Consider the following 19,727-nt stretch of genomic DNA (forward strand, 5'->3'; position numbering starts at 1 on the left):
CAACTTATAAATTAATATTTATTATAATTATCATATTTCCTCAGTTTAAATTTAAAGTTTATATTGAATTTTGGGTTTTAATTTTAAAATTTTTATTTAAATAAAATTATTAGTATTTATTTATAAATATTTTTATTTTACTAGTAATAGGTGTGTTATTTACTATTTATTAAATGTTTTATTAAGTTAGTGTCACTCTAAACAATCCCATTAAGAATAATGTTCTTTCATAATTAAATTAAATGTGAGTAATCAACTCGGTTAGAAAATTTGAAAATCTCCTTCTATAATTAAATTAGGTTATACTATTTAAGGATATTTTAGTCTTTTCTTAAATAAATAGAAATATGCCTATGATAAGATTTGAACCTTTAGTAAAAATTTTAATTTATCACTCAATTAAAGTTTTATTTTAATATTTTATATATTTCAATTTTAATATGCACACATTATTATTTCCATTAACTTGTTTCAAATCATATATTTTATTATTTATTACATATTATTTGTGGTTTTAGATTTCTAATTATTTATTATTATACTAAACTTATGTAGTAATAATATAAAAATATTCACCTCTATTTTAAAAGGATTGTAAGAATTATTTGGAGATTGAAACCAAAATTAATGTGAACTTAAATATAAAATTTTACCAGACAATTTTCAGATCTTTGGAGTTTACGTGGCTTCCTCCTATCTTGCATGTCATTCACGGTTTCCTCATCAAAACAAAAATTGATAAGGCGTGAACGTGTTACACATGAACATATATTTATTTTTGGTAATTTTGAAAGTTTTAAATTTCATACTTTCTTTTATTAGATATCTCAAATTTAAAACATTTTTTTTTACAAAATATTACATCAAAATAAACCATTCCAACTGTTATCTTTTTCAATCTTTTTACGTTTTACTTGAATTGATGTCTTTTTTAATTGTTGTAACAGAGATAAAATTTAATCCATAGAATATAATTATAGATTTTAAAATTGAATCGGTAGTCGATTTAGTTAGGTCACCAATTCCTGATTCGACTGTCGGTTCGATTCAATTAAATAAATTATTAAAGAATTCATAAAATTTTAAAAAATATATATAAATCGGGATCACTCGATTTTTATTTTGCTTCAATTGATTCAGAGTAATTCGCATCCTTTATCTATAATTATATACCGATCAATTTCCAATCTAACTAGTACAGTCTGATTGCAACATAGTAATATACAAAATCAATCGCATGTTAAAATTATAAATAAAAAACATATGATTATGATTACCCGTCGAGATAATATATTCCAACCATCAAGACTTGTTTGAAATAATGATTAAAATTTTGTTGAAATTAATTGATAACACAATTCAAACCCTATCTTCTAATATTGTAATAATAAAATGTAGGTAATATAATAAAATTGAAATGAGTTAAGAGTCTAGAAGCCTCAAAACATTATTGAGAAGTAGTTGATAGACCCTTCCATTATTATTATTATCATCATTAAGAAGAAAACAATGAAATTATTAGTATAATATTGGTTTCTTTGCTGGACCCATGAAAATGCTGGGTTTGATTCCCGCAGGCCTACCACTTGAATCTGATACAATGGAATAGGAATAGGAAAACATACAATTCCATGATTTCTTTTCTGAAACATATTTAATATTCCATGAATTAATAATTCTTAAGAGGCTAATTAAATATTTCCTTGAGAAATCTAACTTCATCTTTTATATGGTATACTTGGGATTTCCTTTCTTCAGATAAGATACACATCTGATGAAATTATTAAAATATTTCTTTGATAGCATTCATTGTTTGAATATAATAAATTTCAACAATTTGTCTCTTGGACACGTTTATAATGTCTTACAGAGCTTGAATATGAAATTATTGAGAGAAAATAGTAAAAAAACATTACGTTCAAAACAGAGACCACGACATGCAAATTAATACATCTCTTGTTTACTTGGAGAATGTCTATGGTGCATGCCTACATGGTTATATTTTAAGACCATGGAAATGGAGGTAGATAGATCACCAACTTTGCAGACACACTAGCATTCCATGTGGTCACAGATTTCTAACTTTGTTGCTAGCTGAATGTGATTGCATAGTAGAAACATTACTCATCAAACTGAACATTTTGCACACCTGTCCTGAATCTGCATAATCTTTCTAGAATATGTTTCATTATTATGAGGAAAATTTGCATATTTTTGTAGTGGAGGTGGTAAATCTCGACTTCTTGAGGAGCTTGCCCATTTGGTCCTGCTGCCTGACCAAGAGGGAAGATTGGTCACAGGGCCTGAATATGATTGAACATAAGTTAAATGGTTTGCGGGTGCAAAATAAAGAACATGTGCAAATCTATAGTAGGAAAAAGGAAAAGGAAAAGCACACCAACTAGATGAACAAAATCTTAGCTTTGGCAAAGGAAAAATACTAATTTCCTTCTTATGCTACATTCTTTGGTTTGTTTATCATGAGCACGAAACTATAATGGAAGCACTCCTTTAAAGTGTTGGAGATTAATTCTTTTAGCATGATAAACTAGGAGAGTTCTTATTAAGATGGAAACTTAATATGGAATTCTTGGTAGTTCTGAAAATCTAAGTCAAGTGCCAAGTTCAAGGGACTCGTGATTACTAATCCTTCAGAAACAAGGGATTATATCATAACCAGACTGATTAGCGGTCCAGTTTTTCATTTCTCTTCATGGCTCTCTCGTTGAATGTTCCAGGGTTCTGTTCAATAGACTGTGTTTTAGATTCCCCTACTTTAAGACAGTAGTAATAATATTTTTACCATTTTATGCATGCAGCATGGACTAAATGTACAGCACAGAATGTGAAGAAACAAAATCTATGCTTTTTCAAATGAGATCCGTTTTAAAGAAGATGCAAAGCATGCAATCTAATCAAGCCTTTTGAAGAAAACAAGTAAAATCTCTTGTTGTTTGGATGAAACCTTTGGCATGTCTAAACATGTGAAAGATGTTTTGGGTTTTCACATCCCAAACTCGAACCATGCAAGTAGCAGCCTTACTGTTCTAAAGTTTTAATGGGGAAAGCACAATATTTATTATAAACTACGACTATTATTAATCCATCTATGAGTAAAATTATGACGTATCATCAACTTCATGTTGGTGTGTGACAAACAAAAAGGACTAAAATTTAAAAAGAGATACCACACCAACCATCATAGACTAACAATGCCAGAATTACTTAATTCAGTAAAGATAGGAAAAACAAAAACAAATAACAAAATAACTCCTGTGATCAGGTAGTGAACCGATGATGTGCAGCCCATAACTGTTGCTAGGTGAACTTTCAGCATTAAGGGCAGCAATATAGATTTTACCATCTTGAAAGCCACCGTAAAAGACATGTTCACCAGGGTCTAAAGCAATTGCATCAATGATGGAAGGAAACATAATGTTTCTTAATAATCTTCCCCTGGACAAGCTCCAAACCTATCAGCAATGTACAAGATATCAGGAAACCTTTATAAAGCAACTAGTAGAACAAAAGGATAGCACCATGTATTAGCAAAAAAGGCATCAGAATCACATCAAGTAATTACAAGAAGAAGTCAAAAGATCTACTATGCAATAAGGTTCTATCACCAGCATGATAGATTTGTCATAAACACACACAAAAAATGGTGATCTATTCTCTTCTGAGAGAGCATTAGTTGCTCAAGCAACCCGCGTCTTTACAACTATATGACTAATCTTCAATTTATGACTAAGAAAATGCTTTGGCAGATGCCTCAACATCAATCTCACAATCAGAAAAATATCACCTTGATAACAGAACATTTCTTAGCTTTAATATTACCCGTTCAAAGACAGAAACCGAAAAGGACTATAAATAGGTTCAGTTATGGTGCCAATAACTTGCCACCTAAAGATTCCATCTTGGTTCTAATGCATAGTCCAGAAGGAAGCTCTAGTTACCAATCTTCCAAGACATTACATGCATTTGGGCTTTCAACTAAAACCAGAACAAACCTTACATGTGTGATCCTCGGAAGCCGACACTATAATTGCATTGCTTCTACCTTAACCCATAACGATATCAGTTACAAGCAGGGTGTGTTCTGCAAAACAATGCTCTGTACAGATGCCTTGCCTGCAGCCTCCTAACATCATCAAATACCCTAGCATAACAAGCTAATAACCACAATAATCAAATAAACAAGCGCAATCCTGACAGAACATGGAGCATGCATGAAAAGCGACCAAACTCTAACGCATCCATCCTCTGATCCAGAAATGAGGAGTGAATCATCCTCGGAGAAAACCAAGCATGTAACTGCCTCATAATGAGCGTGCCATTTCTTTGATAGCTTACCCGTAACAACCTAAATTGTCAAAAGAAAGTAAACCTAAAAACCTTAGCTTTAACTAACAAATCAATGGCAAATAATAAAGCAATTGAATCTTACCTCCCAAAGGTAAATATCACCGGATGAAACTCCAGCAACGATGTATCTACCTTCGCTATTAACAGCGAGCTGTTTAACAGCTTCCGTGGGAAAGCTTTTAACTTTTGCCTGAGGCTGTGGGGAAGAGAAAGAGTTCAGGCGAAGAGTGGAAGAGCTAGTATGGTTTTTAGAGTAAACCTTGGAGCAAGACTAGTAAAGGAGATGGCGGAGGGGTGGCAAAGTTGAGAGCAGGCAAGGAAAATGCAACCTACGGAGGCGAGGCCGTGGGGAGTAGAGGAGAAAGCCTTGTAACGTAGTTGCTCGGGACCCAGTGCAACCAATGGCGATGTCAATTGATGATGGCGCTACTACTACATTCATTGTTGTTTGGACAAATTTGTTACAATTTTTTATTTTGTTCCAGAATTTGGTTTAATTCAACAGTACAGACCGGGGGGGTTTTGTTGGGGTTTAAGTACTACAGTACAGAGGTGAATGCTGGACCCTAAACGAGGCCGTTTCTATATATATTGGTCATCCTGGGCTGAGCCTTAAATGGGCCTCAAAGCGGAGTCTTCTCTGAGACTTGAGAGAACCCTAAACCCCAAACGAAACCAATAAAATAAAACCTAATTTCCTCTCATCATTCCAGCCTAACCTAACCAAAATCAAGTAGTATCTATAATATATAAAAACAAAAATTAGAAGTCTGTTCTTCCTTTTCTCAGTCACTAAAGGATAAAGTAAATGTTAAAATGAATGCAGGTCTACAACCAAAAGGGACAAAATTGGGGATATATCACCCAACAAATCTATCTATATATTCCAAAATTTATATGAGTGCTTAGCCATGTGCATTGCCGCACTCTATGTATTTATATATTTAAAGTTCTAATCCAAAGCAGATCACCACATCTGTTTTTTTAAAACTCACATTCCAGTTGAATATATCAGATGAAAACTTATTATTTATCGGTGTATAAAATAAGATAGAAAGCCAATGAAGTGATGCCCCCCGAAAGCCTTTAAAACTTATGCTGTAGTCCCATTTTGTAATATTCAATGTATTATTGAAAATGATTAAAATGATGCTTCAAATTCATCACCAATCCAAATGTACTTTGCTCAACAAATTGGATGAAGGAGAAAAAGTAGCTAAGATCGAGATTAAACAAATGGACACATGCATCTTTGCAGCCTTTTACACATTTCTTTATTTCCTCTCTATACATACACTTTTTCTTAATGTAGATGTTATTTAATAGTCTTCTCTTTTTCTAAATTGTCAATAAAGTGTTGGACCAAAAGGAATGCAAAAACAAAGTGAATTTCCAAAGTGCAAACAAGAAGAGGAGTAGAAAATAAAAGAGAAAAGAAACTTATGTCTTTTTTTTTTTTTTTTTAATTTCACATTTCTCTCTTCCTTTTTCTTTTTCTAAACTTTCTGGGGAAAAAAAAACAAAATAGAAGAAAATTTTCTTGGTCCAACAGGGCAACTTGAAAAAAAAAAAATACTATGTCGTTATATTGCAAAATATTAAATAAAAAAAATCAATGAATATGTTGATAGTAGTACCTTTTCTAGTATTTAGTTTCTCCCATGCCATCCTTCTGCATCACACGTACACTTCATTTCTAGGTCACGTGCAATACTACAACATCAACTTGAGAAAAAGGGTAAGAGGCTGGCATAGATATATATAGTGTCAAACTAGCTTATTAGGGTTTAGGGTGTTTCTTTTTTAGAATTTTATTTTTGGTATGATATGGAAAAGAAAGCATGTGCACGACAAAGATACTGTAAGAATTACATATCGATGCATTTATGTCTCTAGGTAGAACTTAAATAGATGTTTCTTAACTTACTTTCATCACTGTCTCACATAGTTTTCTCTGTCTTGGGTAATTAATAACAGCATGAAAAAAATATACAGAAAGAAAGAAGCAGATTCAAGAAAAATAGAAAGCAAAGAGCCTGTTGAAATGCCTAGTCAAACTTTATCTGAAACTTTGTTTGTATTGGGATTTTAGACAAAGAGACAACAAGTAAAAGACGTAAAAGAGAAAATGGGGTGTTTTTTCTTGGGAAGAAGGAGGGTTACATTGTTTAGCTGTCAGTCAAGCGTTCTATCTTAAGGTTTTTGGTGTGGAAGAAGAGGAAAGAGAGATTGGAATTAGTAAAAAGAAAAGAGGGATCCATAGATGGATTTTGAAGACGTTGATCAGATACTTAAAGTAGGAAAAGGCAAAGGTTTTCTGCTCCTCAGAAGAAGTATAGAAGCCTTGATTGCAACATTTCAAACAACATTTTTAGTTATTTTCTCTTATATTTCGCTTTCATCGAATTACTCACTCTTTTGGAATTTGTTTTTTTTACTCTCTATCTGATTCTCAAATTTAAAACTCGGTATTTTGGGTTTTTCCTTTTTTGCTCGACTGACAGTTGAGTGGAACAAGAAATGATAATGGAGCTGATTATGATTATAAGCTTCATCAAACGATATGATAACCTTCTTTTTTGACAATAATCATAACCATAATCATAATTACACTGATGATGATGAGAAACCAAATGTGAACTGCTGGTTATTTACCCCTCATTTTTAAAGTAAATCTTTTTGAATGGGATTTTTTTAATTTCGGAAGAGGGTATCAATTAAAAGCATGGGTTGTACGTATCATTCATTAATGGAGTAAGCAGAGAAAGCCCTTGAGAAGCTGTCAATGGGGCAGCTATAGCCAGAGACTTTCTCAGGCTCACTTGAAACTGAGGACACTGTCTCTCTGATATCTCTCTCCTGCATTAATGCAAGCATATATGTAACTGGAACATACAGTACAGATATCAGAATCGTGAAGAAAGGGAGCAAGAAAGGGTATGAGCAATAAATTGCACCAATGGAAAACTGAAGAAACATCAAAGAAAAAGATTGGTGTTGAAATTTTGAAATTGATTTTCATCTTCACTCTAACCCAAAACCCACCTGCATTCATGTGGCTAGCTAGGTAGGGGAAAGAAAATAGTACCGGCACTAAAAATTATATACACAGTCACAAACACTCACACACACACGCACAATTTCCTCCAACAATATCATCATCAGATTCTAAGAGATAAACAAAAAGAAAAAAAAAAGATGGAAAAGGAAGCTAGAATATTCTTGAATGGATATTTGAAACTAACATGTAGGAGGCATAAGGTTCAGCCGTAAATCATCTTTTTCCAAGACCAAACGTGCTTTGTTAGTCTCCATGTTAGTTGCACCATACTCGGGGTGCAACCTCTTCTTTGATTGTAAGGGTACACCAAAGAGCTTTGTTTTGCAACTATTGCTGCATGGTTCTTCAAGAATCGTCAAGGAGCTTTGGGATGTAGCCGTTGGAGAGTTCAAAACTTGCACTCGGGGCTTCTGACTATTTGGATAGTGCCCAAGAAGCTGGTTGGAAGGCTTTTGCAAGAATGAACTATTGGTGGTGGTGGTATTAACAACAGGAGCAGCAGCAACGGATGAAGGAGGGCCATAAAGAAGCAAAGAAGGGGAGTATGAATTGCTAGGAGTGACAGGCTTAACATGGTTTTGAACAAAATAGATAATATCATTGTAAAGCTTTTTCATATGGGCAAGTTCAGACATCAGCAAGTTGTTGCTTTTTCTCAGCCTCTCATTGTCTTCTGATAAAGCTGTGACCGAGCTATTATAGCCTCCACCCCCGCCGCCACCAGCAACTGAGACTCCAGTGCCTCCTCTTGGAGAAGAAAGTGGCGGTGAGTCACACCAGTTGGCTTGTTCGTCTGAGTCTGCTGGAGAAATGCTGACTCGGCTTGGAAACGGAAAGAAACTCGGGGCATTAACCAAAGGAGAATGTGGGTGGTGATGGTGATGATGATGGTTTATCCCCACTTGTGGTTGCGCAGTTTTTCTTCTGTGGATCTCACAAAGCAAGTGTTTTTCTCCTTTCTTGAAGAACTCATTGGCAAACTCCCATCTGTCTGGCACAATCTTCCTAAAACCCTAGTTCCATTAACAAAAGAAAAACGCAGAACAAACCCAGATCAGTACAATAACCCCCAAAAAGAAAAGAATTTACAAGAAAAAAGAGAAAGTGATAAAGATTGGGTATTTTTATTATTATACATAAGTATTGAGCTGTCTGACAAAGCTGGAGAAGTTGTTGTGCTTGAAGTAATTAGGGAGGAGATCACGAGCAAACTCAGGAGGTCTCCAAACAACGAAAGTAGTGTCATCTTCACCCCATGAGACGATGTGGTCAGTGGCGGGATCATCGACTAGTTGGTATGTTTTAGTGAGGAATGGAGCTGGCACTGATTTGTGGGAGTCTAGTGATAGTAATATCCCTTCACAGTTATCAAGCATCAGAGCCATTGAAAGATGAAAGCAGGAATGGAATGAAAGAGAGGGAAGAGAATGGAGAGAGAGATGGTTGAGGGAGATACAAGGGGTTTAGAGCAGACGATCAGGTCAGGACAGATAGTTTGATGGGTAGATCCTTGGGTGGGATAAAAATGTTGGGAAAAAAGGGGGGGGGTTACTGTAAAGAAGCGGTTGTTTTTTTTTGGCTTTATTAATGCTTTTTTTTTTTTTTGGTTGGCAAGTTTTTACGTGTTATTTTTTTGTGGGTAGGAGGATTAGTATATATTTGTTGCTCTCCTCGGTTATGTAGTGTGCGAGAATATGTGTCTATCTGTCTGTCTAGGACTGTTAAATAAGGGCCTTCCAAGACAAACCCGTGACTCATTCTCTCTCTTTTCTGACAGTTGATCGCTCCTCGCACACCCACTTAAAATCAGGCACAGGGGCATGGATGGTTGCAGTGTGTCTCTGGGAATTGACAATGTAACCCCCCCTCCTTCCCTGTTTTTTTTCCTCCCTTGTCACGTTCTATATTTTAATGTTGCTCATCTTAATATAGTCAACAGTTCCTTAATGCAGAAACTTGAACGAGAAGGGTAACCATTGTTCATATTTGATCTTAAAAAAGTCTTTTGCATTTTTGAGTATGTTCGTGCTACTCATAATTAGAAACTAAGGATGGGTATTGGGTAATATGGTCAGAGTGGGAGACTTGTTCTTTTGATGCATGAAACAAACAAACAAAAAAAAAAAAAAGAAGGGAGAGGTGGTTTCACTTCATGTCAAAACGAGGGTCCTCTTTGCCATTTTGTAGCTTTACGTTTGTTGTTTAATATCAAGAAAGCAAAGCGAACCCAGCCCAGGACACCCTCCTATTTGGAATCCCATGATTTTCATACACCAATATACGACTTTGTAATAGATATATGGTAAACCATATACAGCCAACTACGTGGTCACCACATTTGTTGTTCTTTTTGATAATACTCATTTTGTTTTTTGTTATTTGCTTTCGTAATGTTCCGAACTTCAATGACGAAAAATAGACATGCCCTGTGGATGTAGCCGCTAGGTACCACCTTTACTGACTAATTAACTTACAATTGTAAAAACCCATATAGCTATATGTGTTGTAGACCTTTCTCTTTGAGCCTCACAACTATGTATCAGCTTCTTTCTTTGCTCAGGTGATTGAATTATTGGCTCTAAAAGTTTCCATGGATAACTGAAAACATCACACCTTTTCCCTTTCTTTCTTGTAATCTTTCAAGAAATATTTGTTTTATTTATGTCTCTTCTCTCTCCGAGGGGCCAGGGATAATTTTCTTAAATTTGCGAGTAAAAAATGACGTTCGAAAACAGCAAGCTGAGACAAACATTCAGTCTTGGAATATTTATGGATTCTCTAATAAAATATACTATATAGAAAAGCAATACCAATAAGAACATAAGAAAAGGGGTCGTCTAGGATTTTACTCCAACAAGTGTCAAAATTAAAACGAGATTGCATGAAAACCATATAAGCAATGAGTGGACAGTGAGGGATCCTATAAAAGCGAGGAATGGATTCATGTTGTGATGAGTGAAGGGTGAAGAAAAAGTAAGGAACATTAGGGACACCAATGGCAAAGGTGAGGTCCAAAGTGAGAAATAAAATAAAAATGATTACTAATTATTTCACATAGATCCTTATGTGATTTTATTTTTTGATAATGCCAATGATTCTCATTATTGGAAAAACAAAGTTAAAAATCTGATTCCACCTTCGAACCCAAAAAAAAAAAAAAAACATATAACTTGTTCCACCACCCATTATAATTCCTCTCTTTACATTTACTTTGTGGCAGGAGAGGGTACTTTCCATTCTCAATGAAGGAGTTTTTTCTCCCAAAGTTAATCCCCTATAATTAACTTTTCAATATTTTTTATTTATCTATAATATATAGATATAAATATTATAAGCATAAAACTTTTAAATTCACAAGAATATATATCTTTTATTTTTATTATAATATTAAATTAACTTTCAAAATAATTATAATTTAATTTAGAATTATAATATTAAAAATGTTGTGCTAATTTAAGATAAAATTATAATATAGAAAAATAATCCATGAAAAAATTTGGTATTAATTTTATTTTTAAAATTGTGTTTCTTAATGTAAAATAGAATTATTACTTGAATAAAACTCTAAATATCTTAATTATCACTTAATTAATATTAGTTATATACTAATTAAAATTTAAGTTTAGCTTGATAAATAGTATTTGGTAATCTAGCATATTCAATCAAGTAGCATCTAACAAAATTACTTATAAAAATATGGAGATTTTTAGCATTTATAAGTTAGAATTATAAAAAGAATAAAGAATTAAAGTCACGATTCATCGAAGAGAAAATATCGAATCATATTTGAACAATAATGACATCGAGAGTGATCAAGATTATATTAATTGATGAAAAGATAATATGATACTATGATATTATTTTTTTAAATATTCTATAAGTTTATATTACGAAGCAAGTACTCTTAAAACCATTTCTTTTTTTTTATGTTATTTGTTTAGTATAGGTGGAAAATGTTTTGTGGGTTCCTTTTGAAAAGGTCAAAGTTCAACCATTGTTTTTAATCATTATTATCAAATATTTTAGTGATTTAATTTAAATATCTTTCCAATTTATCATAAATTATTATTATAATTGCTACAAGTTATTTTGCCTATCTTTTAAATTTATCATAATTATTATTATAATTGCTACAAGTTATTTTGCCTATTTTTTAAATTTGTTTTCAAATTATCATTATAGTTTACTTTTATATATATATATATATATATATACATATATATTCAAATTTGTATGTTATTTAAAGACTAATAGAAATTTTATTATCAATAATAGGTAACAATAATTAAAAATAAATTGTTTAAAAATTAATTAAAACATAAATATGTAAATTTACATGCAACAGATCTATCATTAAAATTAGTCTAAATAAAAGGTTAGTAATTAGAATTTTATAAGTTATTGACTGACATTTAAGGTTTTATAAACAATCCATTTGTTTTACAAGTATATTTGGACACAAAATAATTGGATGAAAGTGTAATAAAATTAAAATATTTTATTATTATTGTATAAAAATAATTAGGCTAATGTATTATAAAAGCACTTAAACTAGACATGTTTAAGCGTCGAGTTATCCAACCAAGCTCGAAGGCCCGCTTGAAATTTGAAAGGGTTTAAGTAAAAATATTAGGCTCAGAAAATGGGTTTTAAAAAAAGTATTTAAAATATGAGTCGGGTCAAGCTTGAACATTTAATACTCAAGCCCGACCTGACCCAACCTGTTTTATAGTTTTATTATATATCATATTATGTATTTTATATACGTAATTTATAATAAAAAAGAAACAAAATCTATAGTTATATGTAATACTATAATGTAAACATTAAAAATGTTAAGTTACCTATATAAAAAATTAAAATAACTGAAAAAATATAATTATTAAATTCTACATTAAAATAATGTAATATATTTTGAAATTTGATTATTGTTTTTGAGATCACGTTACCAAGCCTTGGATATCGCGATACTCACATGATATATTTTGAAGTTAGGCTACTGCCTTCGAGATTGTGATACCAAGCCTTTGCTATCACGACATCCACCTAACATATTTTGAAAATTTTTAATTTAGTCCTGATTTGACCCCGAGATCGTAAGCTCGATTTAGACCTGTAAATGCTTGTTATCATATTTTGAGTTTGATTAACACTTGATTACACGTATAAATGTTTGTATATTGATTGAATGATTGTAGTTGCTTCGGCAACAAATATGGCAACTTGTAGCTTGGACCCAATGATTGGGTCTTGCGAGGGTATTACACTCTCTCCCCTTAAAATGAATTTTTTTTTCATTTAAGTTACTTTATAATTTATAAAATTTTAAATTAATAAAGTTAAAATTACACTTTTCTCTTAAAATGATAAAAATTTAATTTAATCATTTAAAATTTATAAAGATATACGACTATTTAAATGGTGAAATTATATTTTTATTATTATAAAATATATAATTTAATTTGTTCGAATTATTTTTTTCTTGAATGCATACAGTAGCTTCCACAACAAATGTCGTAGGTACGTTCATATTCATATGGGTATAGCTGGGCAGGATCAAACCTTCTTAATTTCTTACCACTACTCCAGAACTTGAAATTTCCTGCTCCCTTCTAATCGTAGTGTCGAAGTTATCTTTGATCGGAGCTTCCTTTGGTGGTACCCAGCTAACGTCTGGGCGAAGAACTAAAGATTCCTGAAATCATGCAATTGGGCTAAACTCCAATAAAGGTATGTAACTCTCTATTCTTCCTCTAATGAATATGCTTATTACGAGCATGCCACGATGCATACAATAAAAATAAATATAATATATAATATTTTTGAAATGTGATAAATTTTGTAAAAATAAATATAATATATGTTAATCGACTAAATCAATACATATCATAATAAGATTTAAATATATACATTATAAAATTAAAATAATTTTACATATTTTTATAATTATTTATATAATTAATATTTTAATTATCTAACCGTGATATAACATGGTCTATTCACGTCAAATTGATATAAATTTAAAATTTTAAACTATTTTTATGTAAAAATTTCAATCGTTAAATATATATTAACATATAAAGTATTTTAGATCGATATGATAAAAATATTAGATCGATTTGAAAATTTACATGCATGAAAGATACAATTATATTGATAAATTTAACAATTGAATCATATAAATAATTATAAAAATATTAACTAAATCCTCTTCATATATACATAATGTGGAGATTTAAACCTAACTTTAATCAGTGTATTATAGCTTTATTGTTTTAATGGTGGAATAGATTTATTATTTGGAAAAAATTATAGAATAGCAATAAAAAAGATTGTGTTAGAAATTGTTTTATAAAAAGGAAAAAAGGGGGCTAAAAAGATTAACTGTCTCTCACATCATATCTTTTTTCTTTCTAAAATATACAACTATTTCTAATTTCACTTTAAAGACCATAATTAGTCGGTGCAAAGTAAATAACCGTGCTAAAGACTAGATTGGGGGACTGTTTGTTAGCTCCTTTGTTTCCCAATGCATTATCATAACAAGAAAATAAATATAAAGATTTTGCTAAAACAATGGCAAGAAGAATCGATGTGAGCTTCTAAGAAAACAGATCACGGTTTCACGCTAACCCTTCTATTTCCTCTTCTTTCAGTTCTTCACACCCTCGCCAAACCCCTTTTCTTTATTTATTTTTATAAGTATGTATACAACCAATTTATCTCACCAACTTAATTATGATGTCATCCTCAATTAGATCAATAATTTAGTTATGAAAATTATAAATATACATCTTCTTTTAAATTATAATTGGTATTATTATACATCTTTTATATTTTTATATTATCTTTAAATAAAATAGTTAAAAATATAAATTTATTATTGAATAGCATTTAAAAATATTTACTAAAATATCAAATTTATGAGATTAATTACTGAAATATAAAAAAAAAAAACAACATATAGTGCCATACACAGTGGCATACTAAACAAGGACGTACCCAAAATCTTGTCCTCATTTTCCCACCAGTCCTTGTAGAATCAAAATTAAGAAAAATAACAAAGTTGCATACTTATTAGTGATGCAAATATTTGAAAGAACTGAATAATGCATAACGTGACTGCTTGTCACATCTAAGGCCACCGGTACCCTTTTCCTTCTCCCCAAAACCAAAATACCTTACCCTTTGTAAAACCTAAGTTTCAATTCCAAATAAGACAAAACGTATCTAATCGCAACGTTTCCACTTGATCTTAATAGGTTTGGAGAGATACCATGTTATGAATTTGATTAATTTTTTTGAATGGGTTTGGAGAAATGCTTTGTTAAGAATTTGATTAAATTTAAAATTTCAAGTATCTTTAAAAATTAATTTATTTTTACAATTCTATTAATGTACCTAAAATAAACTCTTGCATTGACAGAGGCGAGAATGAGAGCAAGGCTAAGGGTCTTAGCCCCTAAAAATGAGAAATTTTCAATTTAGTCCTGTCACAAATAAAAAAATTATAAATTAATATATAATAAAATTATATTTTGACCCCACAAAAGAAAAAATTTTCAATTCAATTCTCTTATAAATAAAGAAATTATAAATTAATTTTTAGTAAAATTACATTTTAACTCCCTGAAAATAAAAAAAAAATTATGCTTGATCCTTTCAAAAACAATAAAATTATAAATAAACACATAATAAACTTATATTTTGATTTATGCAAATTTATATGTTTTGCCCCTGATTATAGGATTTGTCCAAATAATTAAATAGTTTTGCTATAGCCTTTTATTTAGAGGCACAAACTTCAAGATTTGAGAGGGTGTATTTGAATCGAGAATGCATGTTAGCAATCAAGATGAAACTCGAAATTATATTTTTTGCTTTCACCAACGACATTATATAGTTGCAGATTAAGTCACAATCCAGTTTCAATTATCTTGTATAAGTTGTACAAAAGTGAATGTGTGGGGTCCAACTTATTTTTTAATATCCTAAAATAGTTTCCTCTTTATTAATGTTTCCTTAACTCTCCACTTGCACCTTTCCCTAAACATTCAACACTCCCAACAAATAATATCGTTGAAGATATGGGAACTATAAACCGATATGCAGACATCCGATACTTGGTGTTGAACTCATCATATGTCATGGTAATATATCAAGATATTTCAAAATTTTTAAGGCATGCATTACATCTATATCAATGTTGCACATATGATATATGGGTTCATTTGTTATAAGAACGCGAGTAGATCCACTAGATTGAGGGGCGTTTTTAGCAATATTGGTTGAGATGTCTCGATCAAATTCGAAATAATCACCATCACTATGGCCTCGTTCTTCATCATCGATGTCATCAAGTACATTGTGATCATTAAATTCCGTGATATTTACATCGCTGTATGCTACGTCGTACGAGACATCCTCCATACTCGACTTGATAACATTTTTTTGAGTGCAATGTTTCCAATTGGAACTTTTACTAGGGGAGTGCATTCATTTTTTTAGTTGGCTTGACCATTTTTTTTGTTAAACCAACTTTGTAACACCTCATATTTGACCCGATTGCCAGATTAGAATGTGCGATGCCACATTACGTTGCCGAAGCAACTCAAGCTACTATAACACAAACACATTCAATTTAATCATCATATAATTCATATGCATGTATTTATAAACCCAATGACTTCATTTCATTAGTTTACAAGGCATAAGGGTTAATTTCAGAGCTGGGACTCGAATTCCAAATTCATGTCTAAAGGCAATGATCTTTATGTCTTGAGACAAGTCATTAATTATTATAGGATTATTAACTTTGAAATTTGCATGTCTCGAGACACTAGACATTGTGTCTCAAAGAAAGGTTCTTTGTAGCACCTTTTACCCAATCTCGATACCTTATTATTCGACACCACTGACTTTTGGTACGCACCACTTGTACATTGACTAACTGACCAATTAATAAAATATATCAAATCATAATTCACTACTATATTATATTTAACTAAAAATATTAGTTAAATATATCTATAAACTCTCTCGTCGTAATTATGGTCCCAAAATCATTGTTTCCAACACTATTGGAAAACGAGTTGTTACAACTCTCCTCCCTTAGGAAATTTCATTATCGAAATTTTTACCTGTGAATAGATTTGAGTAATGTGATCTCATAGATTTCTCGTTTTCCCAAGTAGCTTCTTCAATGTCATGTCGGTGCCATAAAACTTTCACTAACGGTACTCATTAAATTCCATAGTTCTTCTATTTACAAAGCTAAAGTTTGAATGCTTTTCTAAATATAACAAGTTAGGTTGTATTTCTCTTTCATCGAGAGTAATCACATAAGAGGAATTTGATCTATACCGTCATAGCATTGAAATGTAGGAAACATTATGAATCTTTTGGAGCTCCGAAGGTAATACTAGTCTGTAAAGCACATGACTAATTCTCTCAAGAATTTCATATGGCAAAAAAATTCTCGAACTAAGTTTCCCTTTTCTACTGAACCGAAATACCTTCTTTCATGGGGAGACTTTGAAAAATACTTTATCACCAAACTAAAACTCAATATATTTTCTTCTCAGATCAGTATATAATTTCTGACAATATCAACCAAATGATATTTAAACCAAACCACATATATAATTTTAAATGGTAAAATACCAACTTCAACTTAAAATACATCATAATTCATTTTCTATTCTATCACTTTGTTCACACTCACCATTCAATTTGTGTCATGCACCTTTACCATAAACATTCATTAGCCAAAATCAAATTGCATATCTTCACATTTCCATTATTTTATTTCTACCCCATGAAACATCATAAAAGAATTCAGTACACAAGTGAAAATGATAGTGTCTGGTTACCTAATTGGGTTAAACTTACACGAATAATGAGTAATAATGTCTGGTTACCCATTAGGGTTAAACCTATACGATGAATAGCCTGATCAAGGCTTAGTGTACATGTATTCTTGAGTCTGCAACACGTATTGGAGCTCGGAACCTTTAGGCATTAACCATAACCTCGTATACGAGACTTTTACTAAGTTCATCGATATTTAACATCAAATTATACCATAATTCATAATCACAAACAAATCACTATTTCATAATTAAGTATTACACATCAGTAATAGGAATTTAGTTATATTGTATTAAGTTACCTCACAAAACAACAGTGGTTTAAATAACAAGGGTATTCAACAGTTTTCCCTTTTTCGCGTAAATCCTCCGGTTGTTGTAATTATTGATCTAAATCATAATTCATCTCAATCATCTATTCTAAATATATTTTAACGATACATTGAAGTTAACTAACAACTCAATTTCATTTATATAACAATTCTTCAATTTTTCATTTATTTCAATTTAGTTTCTAAGATCGAAAATACCTTAACTTTCACATTTGAGCTTCGGTTTCGAAATCGATCTCAATTCTGTCCTCCTATACAATAGTACGCATAATTACAAAATTTTCCATTGTAAAAGTTTCACAATGGTCCTGATTTAGTTTCGAGTTTGTTTAAGGGTTTTTGTAAGCTCGTTTCACAATGCTCGTTTAAATTCTCATACTTATAGGCCATAACAAGACCTTTAATATAACCAATTCTTAGATCTAAAAATGTCATATTATCACATATATCCTAACATTGTAAACTACCACATTAATCAATTCACACATTTGATTACTTATATCAACCGTGTTTTACTAACTCATTCATCAACGTGCCTAAAAAATATTCATCAATTAGCCATATCTATACATATATCTAGCATGATAAAACTATATATATATAAGTTGATTGGAAATATAAACAAAATGTAATTCTTAACATTTACACAAACTTTTCCAACTCTATACATGCCATATAAACCATAATGTACGTTGCAAAAACTACCGGAATGATCTGGATAGTGTGACTTGATATGCTAATCCGATCTCCCGACCTTACGATAATCTACAATGACATTAAACAACACAAGTAAGCTTAATAAAGCTTAGTAAGTTTGATGGGTTAAACGTAAATCTTACCGAACCTACTATAACATATCAATTGAGTAAATTATTCAATGTACACTTCCTGCCAATCACAACTTCAATTGATGAATTCACTTATTTTAGATCAATATCAATAATAACAATAAATTTTCCAACATTAATTTCATATGTCTCTTACTACATCTTACCCAATCGGAGAACGGCTTACAAATATGAGTACATCGTTTTTAGAAGCTCGAAAGCTGAACTGAAGCTCATAAGAGCTAAACAGAAATCCAACGGAAGCTTGTAAGAGCTGAACGAAAACCCATAAGGGTTAAACAGAAGCTCAAAAGAGCTGAACGAAAACCTATTAGGGTTGAACAAAAACTCATGTGAGTTAAACAGAAGCTCGTAAGAGCTAAATAGAAAGTACAACAAATGCTGAACCTTGGTTTACTTGGGTAATTTTCTGTCAATTCTTTCTTTGCTGTCTTTCACCACAGAACGGTTGTACTCAATCTCGCGTTCCATTCATTTTGAACATTCAATTCAATTTCATAATTTTAACAATAATTTTATTTTCAAAAAAAGATATGAATAAATACATAATACCATTCATTAATTTAATATATAAACATTAAATTTAAACGATCCGAACTTACCTGGATTGAATTGTAAGATTTGCAGAAGTTCGGGGACTATTTTACTAATTTTCCTTTTTGATGATTATCTACGGGCTCTTGATCTAAAATATAAAATTACTTATTTATTAGCATATATTTCAATTCCAATTCACTTCACAATTAATACCCTTCAATTTTAAAAATTACACAATTACCCCAACTTTTACAACTTTTGCAATTTAATCCCTTACTAATTAGTCTATCAAATAAGCTAATTTTTCTAAATTGATAATTTATATAAATATTCTAGGCTATTAAACAGCTCTTGATATTTATAATTTCAATACCAACCCTAATATTTAATCTTTCCACAATTTGGTCTCAAAATTAATTTCTATCAAAATCACTTTATAAAATCACCATATAACAAAATTAAAGCTCTAAATCTATGTTAATCCATCAAAAAAATTTAGTATTCATCAATGGTAACTTTCAAAATTACCAATAAAATAAAAAACTAATGAAATAAATAGTTGGACCTAATTATAAAAGTCTTAAAAACACAAAAATTACAAGAAAAGAGCAAGAATTGAACTCACTTGAATAAAAAATATGAAACCAGCTTCTCAAGCTCTCTCTCCTATGGTGTTTTTAGGCTGAAATTTGGTGTTGAAATGTTTAGAAAC

The 19,727-nt window shown here is 31.1% G+C and overlaps 1 protein-coding gene and 1 pseudogene across 1 annotated transcript; both read right to left on the reverse strand.

Annotated features, from left to right (window-relative positions):
- Positions 1–3,075: 3,075 nt before the first annotated feature.
- On the reverse strand, positions 3,076–7,419 carry LOC108450953 (protein ROOT INITIATION DEFECTIVE 3-like; annotated as a pseudogene).
- On the reverse strand, positions 7,360–9,344 carry LOC108450708 (heat stress transcription factor B-4-like). The gene is made up of 2 exons (XM_017748445.2): positions 8,566–9,344; positions 7,360–8,442 (listed from the first exon to the last, which is right to left on the reverse strand). The coding sequence occupies exons 1-2, from the start codon at positions 8,812–8,814 to the stop codon at positions 7,609–7,611; spliced, it is 1,083 nt and encodes a 360-aa protein (XP_017603934.1). The 5' UTR covers positions 8,815–9,344; the 3' UTR covers positions 7,360–7,608.
- Positions 9,345–19,727: the final 10,383 nt, after the last annotated feature.

The sequence above is a fragment of the Gossypium arboreum genome, chromosome 5 (assembly GCF_025698485.1).
Source record: "Gossypium arboreum isolate Shixiya-1 chromosome 5, ASM2569848v2, whole genome shotgun sequence".
Classification (NCBI taxonomy): Eukaryota; Viridiplantae; Streptophyta; class Magnoliopsida; order Malvales; family Malvaceae; genus Gossypium; species Gossypium arboreum.

Bases quoted from the DNA above. Each gene is read 5' to 3' on its own strand.
- LOC108450708 (XM_017748445.2), bottom strand. From the start codon at position 8,814: ATGGCTCTGATGCTTGATAACTGTGAAGGGATATTACTATCACTAGAC. The intron at 8,443-8,565 runs GTATAATAATAA...TAATGGAACTAG, and splicing joins TCAGACAGCTCAATACTTAT to GGTTTTAGGAAGATTGTGCC.